This window comes from Dermochelys coriacea, chromosome 15, assembly GCF_009764565.3.
Source record: "Dermochelys coriacea isolate rDerCor1 chromosome 15, rDerCor1.pri.v4, whole genome shotgun sequence".
Taxonomy (NCBI): Eukaryota; Metazoa; Chordata; order Testudines; family Dermochelyidae; genus Dermochelys; species Dermochelys coriacea.
In genome coordinates, this window is record NC_050082.1 from 12,820,828 (window position 1) to 12,837,604 (window position 16,777).

At 44.1% G+C, this 16,777-nt stretch overlaps 2 protein-coding genes and 1 long non-coding RNA gene across 18 annotated transcripts in view; 1 reads left to right on the top strand and 2 right to left on the bottom strand.

Annotated features, from left to right (window-relative positions):
• The window catches only part of CABIN1 (calcineurin binding protein 1), a 230,800-nt gene extending 225,824 nt beyond the window's left edge, over positions 1-4,976 (bottom strand). For 6 of the 16 annotated variants that reach the window (XR_006275953.1, XM_043498476.1, XM_043498473.1 and 3 more), the window contains exons 1-3: positions 4,297-4,455; positions 3,429-3,509; positions 321-324 (exon numbers count right to left, since the gene is read on the bottom strand). The gene's annotated coding sequence lies outside the window, so the exon portion shown is untranslated. Of the gene's footprint in view, positions 1-320; positions 325-3,428; positions 3,510-4,296; positions 4,729-4,796 lie in introns of those variants that run through there. The other 10 variants (XM_038373071.2, XM_043498470.1, XM_043498477.1 and 7 more) reach the window with 9 other exon arrangements.
• LOC122456851 lies at positions 4,887-10,851 on the top strand. Its single transcript, XR_006275954.1, has 2 exons — positions 4,887-5,035; positions 8,651-10,851. It is a non-coding gene; the product is annotated as an uncharacterized LOC122456851 (long non-coding RNA).
• On the bottom strand, positions 10,413-16,414 carry DDT (D-dopachrome tautomerase). Its single transcript, XM_038373372.2, has 3 exons — positions 16,225-16,414; positions 15,346-15,521; positions 10,413-13,670 (listed from the first exon to the last, which is right to left on the bottom strand). The coding sequence occupies exons 1-3, from the start codon at positions 16,330-16,332 to the stop codon at positions 13,598-13,600; spliced, it is 357 nt and encodes a 118-aa protein (XP_038229300.1). The 5' UTR covers positions 16,333-16,414; the 3' UTR covers positions 10,413-13,597.
• Between the last annotated feature and the right edge of the window lie 363 nt (positions 16,415-16,777).

The window sequence follows — 16,777 nt, forward strand, 5'->3', positions numbered from 1 at the left end:
GCTAGTCTCTAAGGTGCCACAAGTACTCCTTTTCTTTTTGCGAATACAGACTAACACGGCTGCTACTCTGAAACCTATCATTTTTTAAAATTATGGAAAAAGTCCTCTTCTCAGAGCAGGGCTGACTTCCTGCCCCTGTATCAGCAGCACAAGGCCAGAATCCCTGTTCACAGATGCATTTCTGGGACTAGAACCCAATGTCCTTCCCACAACAAGAGTCTGTGGAACAAGACAGAAATCAAGGAAAAAGTTGTCCTGGGGCTGAATGTCAGAGGAGGCAGCCATCATGGCTTGTTTCAGAGCACATCCAATTGACCTACTATTCAAAGCAAGCTGGCGAGCCCTCTACACTACTGCTCCCAGCTACTGTTGCTAACTTTTATGAAGCTGAACTAGTGCAAGTATCAGTGGAGCACTTTTTTTTTTTTTTTTAAACGTTCCCTATACAGAGTGTAGACGGGCCAATGACAACACAGTGTCTCTGTCATCTCTCTTGCAAAGGCAGGACTTTAGAGCAGCACACCCATAGAGGTCTATCAAGTAAATATTTGGCAACAAAAAGAAGCTAAACTTTGATGATAAATACTTCTCCATTTTGAAAGGAGGGAGGTTAATATCCCTAGCAATTTTAACACTGATAGAAAATTTGAAAACTGGTATTCACATTTAAAACCAGTTATTTTTCATTTAAATTAAACCTATAATTTTCATTCTATTAATTTCTTTAAGTACGATGCAAGTAATGGCACAAGAACGTGAAAGGAATTTGTACATGTTTTATTTTAAATGTTCACTGCCATGAGACAAATCCCTCACATCAGCAGACACAAAAAAATGACATATGCACAGCAAGCTAAAAACAGTCTTTGATATTGTAGAACATATTAATAGCAAGGTAACTCCAGAATTAACCACAGCAGGAAGCAGTGGGAGTGCTGAACTATGATCTGAATGAATTCAGACATCATTGATGAGCGCTTTCACGTGTAAAGAAAGCATGTTTTTACTTTAATTTAACTCATTCGGAAGCGATCGCATTTTGTTGGTTCACACACACTAATTTTCCCTGCCCAACTAAAACTTCCATCACTTGCATCCAAATTACACAGAAAATTGCACAATAATATAAAGTATTTTACATCTTCAAAGCATTTCATAAACATTAGTTAACAAAGCTTCAAAATCCCTGCAAGACATGCACGTATTTTCCCCGTTTTATAAATGGAGGAAACAGAGGCCTGATTTTCAGACGTTACAGAACTAGAGCTGGGCAAAATTTTCAGTCTGAAACTTTTTGTCTCAAAATTTCCTTTATTTTTACTTTTAAAAATTCAAAAACATTTTAAAATGCTCAAAAAATGTTTTGATTATGTCAAAACAAAATATTTCGTTTTACCCAAAAAATTTTAAAAATTTGTTAAAAAATAAATTAAATGTTCATTTTTGGTCTGACCCTAAACAATTTTTTTTTTTAATTTTTAAAATTTCCAATGAAACCAAAAGTCCAATTTTCACCTAGATCTATACTTAACATCCAAATTAAATTATCACCAGCTCTAAAAAACACTGGGCTCCATGGCTCCATTTCAGTGAGATACCTAAAGTTAGGTAAGTATTTAAGTTTATTTGAGCCTAAGTTTAAATACATACTTAAGAACCTAGCTAAATCAGGGCCATGGTGACTTGCTCAAGGTGATACAGCAAGTCATTGATAGATAGGGTGACCATACATCCCATTTTGGATGGGACGGTTCCTTTTTTAACTCCTATCCCAGATGTCCTGACTTTTTTGGCAAACCTAGGCATTTGTCCCATCTGCTCTTGTCAACCGATCATCAGAGGGCAAGAGCAAATGGGACAAATGCCGAGTTTTAACAAAAAAGTGGAGCATGCCCCCTAGGGAATATTTGGTGGGCAAGCGACAACAGGGTGTGGGCTGTCAACCCCAGCCCCAGGGCTTGGACCAGTCCTATGCGGGGGGCAGTGACCCTCAGGCCAACCTCATGTGGTATCCTAGTTTCCCTTTGGGAAATATGGTCACCCTATTGGTAGACGCAGGATTAGAACTCAATAGCTTGGCTGATATTGCACTAGAGACTAGACCAGTGGTCCCCAAACTTTCTGTGGGAAAAGCGGCAGCAGCAAGAAGCATTGCCGCCGAAATACGGCAACGCTTCTCGGTGGCATTTTGGCAGGCGGTTCTACGGCGGCCGCGCTCGGTGGGGGCATTTCGGCAGCATGGTGTCCCGCGGGCACACACAACTGCCCTGGCAGGCGCCACTGCACCCACGGGCACCGTGTTGGTGACCCTTGGACTAGACCAACCAAAGCGAAAGAAAAATAGGTGGATGGCAACAATTTTAATTCTGCATTTTGCTCAAATAGAAACTTTTTAAGAAGAGTCAAGTTACTTTTAGCTCTACAGTCAAATGGTGACAGGAGGAGAGAAATACAGTAAAATAGAAAGCAGAGTTTTTGTACTGGCATAACTATGTCAGTTAGGGGTGTGATTTTTTACTGATACAATTCCTAATACGGACACAGTTATTTTATAGCAGAATAATACTCTGTGGGAATAAACTATACCAATATAACCATTTTAATGCTAGTATAACTGTATCCATAGAAAGCGGTTTGTACCACTTTAGCTATACCAGTATACCTAATTTACCAGTACAACTAGAGTAAATTTTATGTCAGGTTTGAGAGTAGCAGCCGTGTTAGTCTGTATTCGCAAAAAGAAAAGGAGTACTTGTGGCACCTTAGAGACTAACAAGTGTATTTGAGCATAAGCTTTCGTGAGCTACAGCTCACTTCATCAGATGCATTTGGTGGAAAATACAGAGGGGAGATTGATATATACACACACAGAGAACATGAAACAATGGGTTTTATCATACACACTGTAAGGAGAGTGATCACTTAAGATGAGCCATCACCAGCAGCAGGGGGCGAAAGGAGAAAAACCTTTCATGGTGACAAGCAAGGTAGGCTATTTCCAGCAGTTAACAAGAATATCAGAGGAACAGTGGGGGGTGGGGTAGGGGGAGAAATACCATGGGGAAATAGTTTTACTTTGTGTAATGACTCATCCATTCCCAGTCTCTATTCAAGCCTAAGTTAATTGTATCCAGTTTGCAGAGTAGCAGCCGTGTTAAGTCTGTATTCGCAAAAAGAAAAGGAGTACTTGTGGCACCTTAGAGACTAACAAATTTATTAGAGCATAAGCTTTCATGAACTACAGCTCACATTTGCAAGACAAAGCCTTTGGCACCTGAAGACTTTATGTCTAGACAGAGACACTCAATAGAATAGTGCTACTTTAAGCCTTCCAACTTAAAAATCATATACAGGTACTGCAAAAATAAATTTACTTTTTTCACACAGCTCCTTAGATTATTAAAACCAAAATAATTTTCTAATTCTAATTTACGCTCCATTTTCATTTTGCATTGTTCTTGTGAGTTTCACGGTAGGTTCTCATTGCAGTTATGTTTGGGTGTCAAATGCTATAAGGGAATATTTGTTTAAAGTCAGCAGTTTTCAGTGACTTTTTTAAAAAAAAAAGTTATAAAAGTGTTTCTACTAGATTTAGGTTTTAGAAAAGTTCATTCTTCCAAAACTAGTTTTTGACCACATGCTAAAGGGATCGTTTTCATGGTCTATCGTGTACACGGTGCCACTACCCAGACCATGGGTGTGAGGGAGTGACTGGAGAGGAAGAGGTAGATGCATAAATGATGATGGGCAGGCCTTTAGCAAGGGGAGGGGGAAGATCTGTTACATTTCCTGAAAGGAGCTCAGCGTCCAAGTGTTTGAAAAACCCTGTTGTAAAGGGTGCAAGAGCCCAGCAGAATCGTCACAGGAGGCTCCACCCAGCCATAGGCCTGGGAGAGACAACTGCAGACAGAGGGGCGGAATGGGGCCCCTCAGTGGAAACTGGGACGTCGGTGGGTTCTGGAACTAGAGGGCTCCCCTATAATCTGGGGAGCTTTAACGTAAGCAAGGCTTGGCCCACGGAGATCGCTCCCCCAAGGCACCTCCTCCCCGAACAATGCTGATCCCCCATCCGGGCGGGAACAGGGCTGCACCCCCGCTCTCCATACAGGTGCCCTCCGCAGAGGCGCCAGGTACCAGCCCGCACTGCCCACACAGGTACCGGCTCCACTGCTTCCCCGAGAGAGTTCCCCGGGCCGGCTGGGTAAGCGGCGGGCAGAGCGGCCCGCCTAAGACGGGGGGAGGAGGGGTGACGCGCCGCTGAGGGGAGTCCGTTCTACAGGGAAGGGGGAGCCTCACCTGCAGTCTCCACGGCAACCTCCTCCCAGGCCCCTGGAGCCCAGCAGGCCAATACAACGGCCGCTCATTGGCTGAACTGCGGCTCCCTAGCCAGCCAATCGAGATGCTGGATACAGAGTGCCCGGCTGCCTTCGGAGAGGGCGGGGCCGAGGGGGCTGCGGAGCAGCTGTCCACAGTGACGCCCCCACTCCGGGGCTGTGCCTCCCGCCTCCCAGGACACCCAGGTGCCGTCACGGGACCCCGTTGTCGCAGACCGCCATGATGCCGCCACCGCGGCACGTCGTTGCCGTCATGACCTTAGCGCGCGCCGACCCCTTGCGCCGTGCTGCTCCTGCCTTGGCCCTCGCGCGGCACCGTCCCGTGACTCGTCCTGCCCGCTCTCTCGTGACGTCGGGGGGCGTCCCTCCCTCTCTCAGCGGGTCGCTGTCAGCCCCTCCCGCGCGCGCTCGCGGCCGTAACGCAGCCTAGCCCCCGGCCTCGGTGTTCGACCAGTGACTGACCCGAGCCTGCCCGGCCGCAGCGCCTGTCACCGTGCGTCTTAATCACCGAAGCCGTCCGGGTGCTGCCTCACTGGCTCTCTCCAGAGCGCGCCACGACCCTCTGCACCGTCCTCACCCCACGGCCTGGAGCAGCCACACGTCAGCTTGAGGGCATTGGCTGAGGGGTTGGACATCACCACGTGCTTTAAATTAAGCATGGTTAAGTGCTTTGTTGAACCAGGGCCCTGGTGCTGCTCGCAGTAGGTTGCTGACCTTCCTTCGCTATCTCCTTTCCTGGCTTTTCTTCCTGCTGCCTTCTGTTTTCTGCCAGTGCCCATCAGGTTCCTGTACTTGAGACCTGGTTCATTTTTATATCCCATCTCTGGGATTTTACTGCTCATGCATTCAACTACTGCCTTTTCTCTGCGGTAGTCGTGTTCAGTCCTCTCTCTGGTTGCATTTCTGACATTTCGTCATGGATGCCTAGCTTCATCAGAAACTCATTTTCTCAAACACTGAAGTTTTCGTCTTTCCTTCCAGTCCTTCTCAACTGCCCTCCTTTATTCTGTGTATTAACAGACAACTACACAATCCTCCCTGTTTCCCCAGCCCATCATCATTCCAGTGTTTATTGTATGTTCTTACACCTTAACTGAAAGTGAGCTGTTGAATCTTTAACAAAACTGTCCTTTCTCCAAAACGTTATTTACTTAAGTTAAATCGGTCTAACAAAAAGCAGAGTTTTAAAAAGTGTCAATAAAAATCTTTTCCCTGTCAATTGCTCAGTTTTCACCAGTTAGCTTGAGTTACAGGCTCAAGTTATTCCACTTGAGCTAGCCAAGCTCAAGGGAGAGTGGCCACATTACAGCATCACGCTTTACCTGTAGAGAATGATTGTGATAACAGCAAAGAGTGATTGGATTAGCATCTGATAAATTGTGCTAACTTGAGCTGTAGCTGCATCCACACCGCATTAATAGCATATACCACCTGATGGACCAGCTAGCTCAAGTTTAAAGCATCACCTTAACTCAAGGTAGAGATTTTTGTCTATGAACTGGAGTCAGGTTGGGGGTAATGTCGAGTTATATCTCAAGCTAAGCATTGCAATGAAGACAAGCCCTTGCTCTATATGTGTATAGTATTGTGTAGTGTTAGAGCACTATGTAAATAGATTGTAATAATAAACATGATGCTTTGCTCATATAGAATCATAAAAAACATAGAGCTGGATGGGACCTCAAAGGGGTCATCTAGTCCACTCTTCTCACACTGCAGCAGGACCAAGGATACCTACACCATCCCTGACAGGTGATTGTCTAACCTGTTCTTAAAAACCTCCAATGACAAGAACTCCACAACCTTCCTTGGTAACCTATTCCAGGGTTTAACTGCCCTTCTAGTTAGAAAGTTTCTCCTGATATCTAACCTAAATCTTCCTTGCTGCAGATTAAGCTGATTACTTCTTGTCCTACTTTCTGTGGACATGAAGAACAATTGATAAGTTATCAAAGTCAAGTTAATTTCAGTTACTTTAACCAAAGTGAGCAATTTATCAAGTTATTCTGATGGTCACTAAAGGGCATATCATAACTTGTGCATTACACTGGAGCACCCTTTAGTCAAATGTCTAACAACAGCTGAAACATACACATCAAAGCTTTAGTCATTCTTTGGTGCTGGATCTTTGATCTTTTTCAGAATATGAACCTCCCCAAAAGGCATTTTTGTAGCTGTGTATTAAATATGTCCGCTAAACTTAAAGAGATGATTTTATGATAAAATCATCTGGTAAATTATTAGAGAATGAAGATATCTGTTTAGGGAGACTCTGGAGAGAGTAGAGGACTGGTAATAGGATGAGGAGACTATCAAGCAGATCATTGAACTACAGTGACCAGATGTTACCATCTGATAGCTCCTCTCTTTGCTCGCCAATATGGAATAAGCTGATGCTGTCAGTCCTGGTAGACATGTCTACCAGGCATCCATGTTGACAACCTGCAGTGGAACCCAAAGCCTGAAAGCGTGGAGACTGAAGTACCCTCTCAGTCATGGGTTTGTGTTGAAGTATGTTGGCAGGGTTATGTAGGGAACCTAGTAAGAACATGATTGTAAGGAGAAATTAATGTTTCATCAGTCTGGGTTTGGTTTTTTCATTTGTATTTTATTTTTAAAATTAAAACAGATTAATTGCAAATCTGATTATAGAATGGGCATTTGTTTACAATGTGGAGAAGGCTGTGTAGATAATGAGCAGTGGGTTAGTGCATTGGCCTGCTACCCATGTATGTCCGAGTTCAAACTGTGGCTTGTCAAATTAAAATATTTTATTGTAGTCTCCCATTTTTTGCTTATTACAGAAACATCTCAGGGACGGGCTGAGAAGACAGATCTGGAGTAGCAGGGGTGTTTTAAGTCAAGTTTTAGATACATTCAGAGAGCTTGTATGGAGGAAGCTTTCGTAGATGACTTATATTGCTTTCTAGTTTATATTGTTGAAATCTAAGGGAACCATATGAGTCTGCAGCCATGCCACCTTGTACTCCAAGGAAATCTTCCACCCTAAGTGATATAAAGAATAGTTCCCCTTGTGTAGAATGTACACATATTTATCTCAAAATCTTTGACTCCAGGCTTAAGAAAGCAGACTATTCCCCCCCAAGCTATTGTATAAACTGATAATTGGGGATGGGGTATTCATACACCTGAAAGCAATTTCCCCACATAGTTGTCCTTTTAACTCAAATGTTATTTAATATTTATATCCTAATAGTGTCCAAAGGTCTTTGACAGGATCAGGCCCCTTGTGCTGCTTAAATACATACACAGTCCTTGTCCCAAAGACTTGAGAATCTCAGAATTTATCTTGGAGCCCTTAAATCAGTCTGTAAGATTTTGGACATGCAAACATGTCAGTACAGAGATTTTGAGTAGTCCAGTAAAGATCACTGACCCTTAGAAACAGTAGCCAAATTATTTGACGTTCAGGGCTTGAAATATTAGAAACTGTAAAAAGATCTCTTGCTGGGTGATGTTGGGGATCAGATGTCTGGCAGGCAGGGTACAAGAAAAGCTGGACAATTTGGGGGAACAGAAGTTTAAATAATTCCTATTGAGAACTATGCAGTTGGTACATTTGCTTTTCTTAGACCTAGAGTAACAGATCTAAGCAACTGGGCTGTTACAGTGTAAACAGGTTTCAGAGTAGCAGCCACGTTAGTCTGTATTCACAAAAAAGAAAAGGAGTACTTGTGGCACCTTAGAGACTAACAAATTGTAAACAAATGCTTACAGCTTCCTTTGGTTTCTCTATACTGTACTATGCAGGGTTGTATACTGATTTCAGTTTGTGGATTTAAGGGGCCTGCATAACCTCCCTATGCCAGTTTCCTCCTCAAGCCCAAAAACATAGAGGTGTAGCTCATGAAAGCTTATGCTCAAATAAATTTCAGAGTAGCAGCTGTGTTAATCTGTATTTGCAAAAAGAAAAGGAGTACTTGTGGCACCTTAGAAACTAACAAATTTATTTGAGCATAAGCTTTCGTGAGCTACAGCTGTGACTGGAGAAACCAAAGTAATGGTAGTTCAGGTGCTTGTCTGAACTTACTGAGACTCCCACCAACACCCAAGACTTTCTTCCCACAAACCTACCACTCCTCTAAATATGCCCTGCTCCCCCTTTATCTGTTGTCTTCTAGGGGGGCAGGGAGCTCTCTCGCCTACAATCCTCTCCAGCAGTTGGAACGAGCTCAGAAGTCATTCTCTTGTGCTATCTTCGCATGGCAACCTCCTTCCGAAGCTTTCCCCCACTTTTAATCCCTCCAGATGGTATCTATCCCCTTTCCACTCCTTTGTGTATCTCTACACCCCAGGGCAATGGAGTGAAGCTGCTACTGAGAGTTGGAAAGCATGTGTGGAGGCTGCCTCTTCTTATGCCTGTTCTTTTATAGCAATAAGACACGCAAAGCCAGGAAGCAGCTAACGGGAGAAGCAACGAAGGACAAACAGCCTCTAAAAGCAACTAGTGGTAGGAAGCCAGCAAGGCGAGCTGGGACATAGGGCAAAAAACAGGATTGTCCTAAGGACAAGTTTTGATTTCCATCTCCAAGAAGGGAAGTACTTTACCAACCAGAATTAAAGCTACATTTCTGTAATGCTAATATTGAGGTTACTGGGTTTTCTCAGATTGTCACAAAGGGTTCACCTCTACTTTTGAGCCACTCACAGGGACATGGGCAGTACTGTCCCCCTGCCTGGAGAGAAGGTAATAATAGGATCAGCTAAGCTTTATGTTATGCAGGGATCCTAGTTTTCCCTAGTAAACTTCCCCAAATTCTCTGATAAAAAACATAAAAATCCACATTTTCCATGATTAAAATGAAATGCTGAACTTTAGTTTTCCTAGCCACCATATACATCGGTAACAGTTGAACACAATATTTTATTGATATATTTACAATTTTTAAGCAAGTTTGAAGTCTACCAGTGCCATCAATCATTATAATAAAATTAATAGCATTGTAATTTGTATTTCATACACATACCAAATAGTTCTGTCTGTATTGTATATTATCAGAAAATTAGGTTTTTTTAAATGTACAAAAACGCTGATATGATCCAGTCACAGTGCATTGTTTCTTTACTGTTGTCAATGGACCTTCTGTTTCAGTCTCATTTTCATTCAGTTTATGTTTAGCGTTTTCCATGTGTTCTACAATTGTCTACCTTCGAATGTAATCTACAGCCTTGCTGCATACAGTACAGATAGAACATTACCGTCAACATGAAATTTGTCCTTGCCAAATGCAGAGACAGTCTTTGGGATGATTTTTAAAGTTTTTGGCATCTTTTCATAATTTTAATCACTCACATCTGGAGGCTGAAGTGAAATTTGAGATACACTAAAAAATGAACCCCCCATACGCCATTGAATAACCTCTATACACTGGAAGCAATTTATTGGAATATGTTTAGCTATGTAAATTTAAAGAGCGTTCAAAAATTAACCACAAGAGGAGTAGGTTGCGCACACTGAATAAGTGACAAGTACTTTCAGTAAAATTTAATTAATGTTTTTACTTTTTTCACAAAAAGTAAAAACTAAAGATTCTTTGTAAAAATGCAAATTCAGCTTTTTTTCCATGACAAACGGATTTCTAAGGTCACTGGTCATATGCTCAGTGATGCACAACTATTTAATTTACTATCCTAGTTTTAAAAGCATTTAATTGACAAGATCTCATGAGAAAAACAAACACACATAGGCAGTGTGGATAGCTGTGTTATCTACAACTGTGCTTAGAGAGAGAGAGTGAGATACAAGGAGAAAGGGAAACAGAGTGAAAGTACTGCAATAATCTAGTGAATCGACACACACTAAAAGTATTTTGATACAACTTTTATTGACCAGATAAACACCCAACTCATGACACTAACACATAAATATGCATTTAGTGCAGATTTTATTTAGAGGACAGTGATATTGCAACAATGGAAGAAAGTTATGCTGCATGTGTAGTAACTAGCTTCAGATATTAATAAATCATTTGGTTTTAATTATTTTGAATAACTTAACTGGTTCCAGTTATTTCTGAATAAATGAAAGACACTTCCAACTTGACACCTACATTTTTGATTGTGTTTAAAAAAAATTACAGAACCTAACTGGAATAAAAAGTATTCTGTGAGCAATGAAAGAGGAAATTAATTACATTTAAAAATGAACTATTCCCTTGCAATGCTGTAAATACCCGACAATTAAACACTGTAGTAGTACATCAGAACCAGAAAATGAAAAATTTAATCCTGACCCTCAAAACACTTATTCACATGAGTAATCCCAATTGATTCAGTGCAACTATTCATATGCCTAAATGTTTGCAGGACTTGGACCTTAGAAAGTCACTATAAATGAAAATGAAACTGACAACTCTATCTTCATTATCTCTGCTGAGTGAAATGCAAAAGTAAGGAAATCCCATAGACGATAACTAGGGGGGTTGAGGGGTTTTTTTGTAGTAAAATATTGTGTATAATCCAGTTATAAAGTGACCAACTAGAAGGGCACCAAGGGGAAAACTCACCTACTAAGAGAATGGGCATTACAACAGATGTAGCAAGGCCCTGGGTCCAATAAGGGGGGGGGGGGGGGAAGAAAAAAAGGAAAACCCACAGGCACTGCAAGAAGTCAGTTATGTGGAAATTCATCAGCTCCTCTCCACCACCCACAGAACATTGAAAGCATTTGTAAATGTGACAGGTCAAGGCCAGATGGCTATGGAAGAGTAGTGGGAGATAGATGTATTAGCTCCAGGCTAAACAAATCCCTGGTACCAGGATAAGTGAAATGGCAGCTGCTCCAGGTCAATTAAGACACTTTCCAGAAGGCAGGGAGAATGCTAGGTTGATTGGGACACCTGAAGCCAATCAGAGGCTGGCTGAAACTAGTTAAAAGCCTCCCAGTTAGTCAGGATTCATTACGGAGTCAAACTGTAAGAAAATTGGCACCGAGTATCTGAATATCTTTCAGAAATTAAGATCCAACCATTCATTGTCTGCATGGCATCTTGGTTACATTGCCATCAAAACATTATAACCATGTGCAATGAAGATTACAAAATAAGGAATCCTGGAGATGTTTCATATAGATGAACCACATTTTAAAAGAACAAATAAATACATTTATCACAGGTTTAAAAGCCTATGTCTTTTACAGTAATAGGACAAGCAACAATTTTCTCCAATACAAGATGTGTGACTTGTATATTTAGATTTTAATGACATTTGAATTTGGTGAGGATGGGTAAAAATTGAGAACAGAATCTAGAGATGGAAAATATCTGTTAAATCATGTAATCTATTACCAGCCTAGACAAGATTGTTTCTTTTGCACACTAACTAATATTTAATCCAGTCTAGATTGGAATGTGTGATCTTAGTTTTTAAATAATTGGATTCATATTTTGATGTCTTTGTATTGTGACAAAGCTCTGTCCTTGCCTCTGTGGGTCCCACGTTTCCTGGCGGATTTCGCTAGCCTCAGAGGCTCACATAACCCGCCACATAACCCTTCTTTCTCTAGAGATAAGGGTCACTGTCTACTGAGCCATTTTCATCATAAGCCAGCGAGGGAGGTGAGGAGAAGTTATCCTTCCTTGCACAGTCTCTGTTGTCTCCCAGTCTCAGTGATTAAAAGGGGGCAAAGGTGGCGGGGGGGGAGCCTGGGCCCATCCTCTACTCCATGCTCCAGCCCAGGGACCCTAATAGTATCGGCTATGGTAGCTGACCTTTTAGAAACATGACAGGTACAATTCCCTGGGCTACTTCCCCCACAGCAGCCCTCACTTCCTCAAGCTCCACTTCACCCTTACCTCAGGGCCTCCTTCCTTGTGCCTGATACAGTGTGTACTACTCAGCCTTTCCAACAGCACAACTTCCTCCCACAGCTCCTGACATTCACTCCCACCTAACTGGGAGGCTTTTAACTAGTTTCAGCCAGCCCCTGATTGGCTTCAGGTGTCCCAATCAACCTAGCATTCTCCCTGCCTTCTGGAAAGTGTCTTAATTGACCTGGAGCAACTGCCATTTCACTTATCTTGGTACCAGGGATTTGTTTAGCCTGGAGCAAATATAGCTATCTGGCCTTGCCCCATCACATAAAATAAAAAGTGTTCCGATATTGCTCACTGTAGTGAGAGGGTTGAGGAAAAATACTGTGAACAAGGAGGCAAGTTACAGGAATTGAAACCAATTACCAGAACCAGCAAAACAATTTCCTGGGCTCCACATCCTAGGGTATGAAATGATTCTGCAATAAGTAGCCCTCTTCCACACATACCCCAGTGCACAATATGCACATTGATATTAAACTACAGGAGTCTATAGACTGAACATGGGAATATCCACCTGTGCAAGCCAATGATCCTAGTGAAGTAGAGCTCAGAGCAGGAGATTAGAAAGAAGCCCTAGCCCAGCCACTCCATACAAGTTAAAAGATTCTTCCCTCAGACCAATATTCTCTCTTCCCAGAAATGGGTATGGGGTAGGAGGTTTAGAATGGAAGATATGGTCACAGAAGTTGGAAGTGAAAGATCTCAGGTCCCCTTGACTCTCTCTGCCCTCAACTACTGAGGATTAGTTTAGTGCCTATTGCCAGACTAATGAGCTACATTTAGTGACTTCTGGTGTAGAAGAGTCTACAGGGACATGGTCCCAATCAGCATTCTATCTGGTGGTGAAGTTAAGCCCATAAAGTCTCAAGCTATGGCCCATGGACTCCTAGAACAGACAATTTCACAAGGAAGAGGAAAGGTTGGCACATGACAGGATCTGTAGTTCTCTTGCAAAGCGGCCCTCGGGCTGAACAAAACTGGACAACCTCCCCTGTCAGTTATCAATGATGCCAGTCATGCAACAGAAAGAAAGAAAACTGTTCATTGCTAAAGGAAAAGACTACAGAACTTGGATTAACTGGATCCAAATAAGGAAGGCCATCATGACGCTGCTGCTGACAAAACAAACTCCCAGCTACACAAAGCTCACGATTCAAGTTTTGTTTGAGATCATAGGTAACTGCATTGTCTCTGGGCCACAAGACAGGTGTGAGACAAAGACCTCCAACTGTTACTGTCAAAGAGTTTGGCTGGTAAGCCCCGCTTTGGAGATGTGTGCACATAGGAAGCAGAAACAGAAAGGAACTATATGAATGGAGGTACAGAAGGATACATATCAAATCTTGCATAGAAACAAACAGGTAGAGCTGGCCATCCTTGGGTTGTGCCCTCCACAAGGGTTTCTTTTTAATGGGTTTCTTGAAGAGATCATAAGAAAGTCATGACAGTTCCTTTCTTGCCAATCTGCCAAGGTTCCAGTGGATAAAAACGGATAACAATCCTTTGCGTGTGGAAAAGGAGAGAACAAAGGAGGAAAGAAAAGCTTATTATTTTATAATGGAACATTATCTCCAGTAAGTTCTCTCAACAACCCAGAAACACACCATTAAACATAGCTCTCAGTGGTCGGGACTTAAAGGCTCTGACTAATAGGAGCAGGCTTTTTTATATGGGACAGTGTGTGAGTGGGTTCCAAAGTCCGGTCCACACCCCCAAAAAAGTTAAACTGTTAAGTATCTATTTATCCAAGGTACTTATATGTAAATTCTCATTGCTGTATCTGAGTGCCTGCTGACCTCCAATACAGAGAAGAGCAAACTGCACTAGGGCTTGGGCTGATTATGTTAAATGGGGTTACTCCTGTTCAGAATAGAGTAAGCCCCAACCAGTTCAGTCAGTGCAAAGTCCTGGATGTCCTTGGCTAACCTTGCAGCTCAACCAATGTCAGCATTGGTGCAGCTACACAGAATGCTGAATTTAGAGCTATTCTTAGAAGTAAAAAATACCTTAGTCACATGGAAACCATAGGAATTCACTGCCTTTTCATTTCAGGCATCTGCCCTATTTATGTTTTCTGTATTCCCCTTAGCTGTTTGAAAATAACCAGTGTATAACCACCATCCATGTCCACCAAGCTTTTGTTTACCAGCGTTGCTGCCTAGGAGGCAAGACCTAGTAGCAGCAGGATTCCAGGGTCAGCCAGTTAGGCAACTGACCTAGAACCTAGTTAATATTTCTCTTTATTCTGTCATATGACTTTTTTTAAAAAAAAAGCCTGCTAGTCATAAATAATTCAATACAATTTCTCCTCCATATAAACACAAAGGGAAAGATAAAAGACTTCACCTCTCCCCAGAGCTATGAAATACACATGGAGCGAGTTTTTCTCCCTCTGCTACTATTGGAGTAATGGGAGAACGAGAGAAAGGGGCAGAGAAAAAAGACTGACAAATCCATCTGAAAGGCAAACTAACCCCTATACTACCACCTGGCACTGATGGGTGATGGTGGACATGTCTGGCCTTTAAATAGAAAAATAAATTTTATTTTTCCTGTACTGAATAAATTCTGACATCCAAGACAGTAATTAGCCCTACTGAGGAGTTATTTAGTTATTTGCTTTACGTGACATGTTGGGGATGTGGAGTCAGAGCTGCTAAGTACCAGAATAGGGGAACCCAATTCATCCAGCCCTAACAATGACAACTTTCAATTGCCATCTCTCTTCTTTCTCTGGTTTCACTCCAATGCAGCTCTGCTTCTAACTCCTCTACCCTGAAATCCTTGCTCATGAGCCACGAGGCTCTCTCTGATCCCATTATTACACCAGTGCATTTGGGGGTAACTCTGCTTTGACTACACCTGGGACTTTACCCCTTATTCTCAGAATTAGGCTCAGCCTTAGAAAACCAGGGGAGAAGCAAGAAGGAAGAAGCCCAGCCTAACGAGTGCAGGAAATTACTGACAGGGCAGGGGGAAAATCAGGAGGACTGGAGGAGAGAGACCCTCCCTGCTAAGGCCTCTTATAAGCTTCCCCTATTTGTACTTAAACACAAACCTTGATCAGTGAAGCGCCGCAGCACTGATCTGGGTCTCACTGGGACGCTGTATGAAACTCCCCTCTACCTGCTGAATACACCTCCCCTCACTCTCTCTGCTCCCTGCACTGCACTCACCTGTCTGCACCGAGCCCCAGCTCCTTGGTAAGGAACTCAAAGAACTTGGCACTGTGCCCTCTGTTCTGCTCCGCAGTTCCCACCACTGCGATGGATGAGACGAACAGCTGAGCGCAGGGTGCTGCGGAGCCTCCAACCACCATGGGCAAGTCACTCTTCACCGTGACGTTTATCCTCTGCCATGCCGGGCACACCACGGGAAACAGCCATCGGAGGGAAGGAAACACAGGACACAAGCCTCACAGATATGAGCAGTGTGTGTCACGAGGAGGCGCTGGTGCCCTGGGCCACCCACCCCATGCACCCCAGGGGAATCCTGCCTTGCCCTAGTCCAGGGGTTCTCAACCTTTTTCTTTCCGAGACACACTCCCCCCCCCCACGTGCTATAAAAACTCCACAGCCCACCTGTGCCACAGTAACTAGTTTTCTGCATAGAAAAGCCAGGGCCGGCATTACGGGGTAGCAAGCAGGGCAGCTGTCCGGGACCCCATGCTCCCATGCTGCAGGGCCCGCCGCAAAGCTACTTTGCTCAGGCTTCAGCTTGAGCCCCAGGTGGCGGGGCTCAGGCTCCCAGCCTTCAGCCCCATGCAGCGGGACTTTGGCTTTCTGCCCGAGGCCCCAGCGAGCCTAAGGCTGGTCCTTCTTGGTGGCCCCCCCCCGCAACCTGCTCACGGCCCCCACAGGGGGCCTCAGACCACTGCTTCTGTCGTTCCTATACCAGGACCCCCTCCCATCCAGCCCATACCCCGCAGGGGGTGCGGGGCCAGGGACAAGCTCTGCGCATCCGCCGCGGGCCCCGCTGCTCCTCTTAGGGCGCAGGGGGCCCGCACGGCCGGCCCGGAGGCCGCTGCGCTGCGCACGCCGAGGCGGGAGACTCACCTCCTCGGGCTTGCTCAGGATGGCCGCAGCGGCCGCGCACAGTTTGCCGGCTAAGCCCCGGGGCAGCTGAGCGGCCGGGAGGCTGGTCTCCAGCTCCAGGAACGGCATGGCCGAGACTAGCGCGGGCTGCTGGGTCACACGCTGCGGGGGTGGGAGCGAGCGCCGGGGCTTGCGGTTGGTGCGTCTGGAGACACCCTCCTCCGTCTGCTTAGAGACTAACACATTTATCTGAGCATAAGCTTTCCTGAGCTACAGCTCACTTCATCGGATGCATTTGGTGGAAAATACAGAGGGGAGATTGTATTTCGATTGTATTGTACGAGGAGGCGCTGGTGCCCTGGGCCACCCACCCCATGCACCCCAGGGGAATCCTGCCTTGCCCTAGTCCAGGGTTTCTCAACCTTTTTCTTTCCGAGACACACTCCCCCCCCTCCACATGCTATAAAAACTCCACAGCCCACCTGTGCCACAGTAACTAGTTTTCTGCATAGAAAAGCCAGGGCCGGCATTACGGGGTAGCAAGCAGGGCAGCTGTCTGGGACCCCATGCTGCA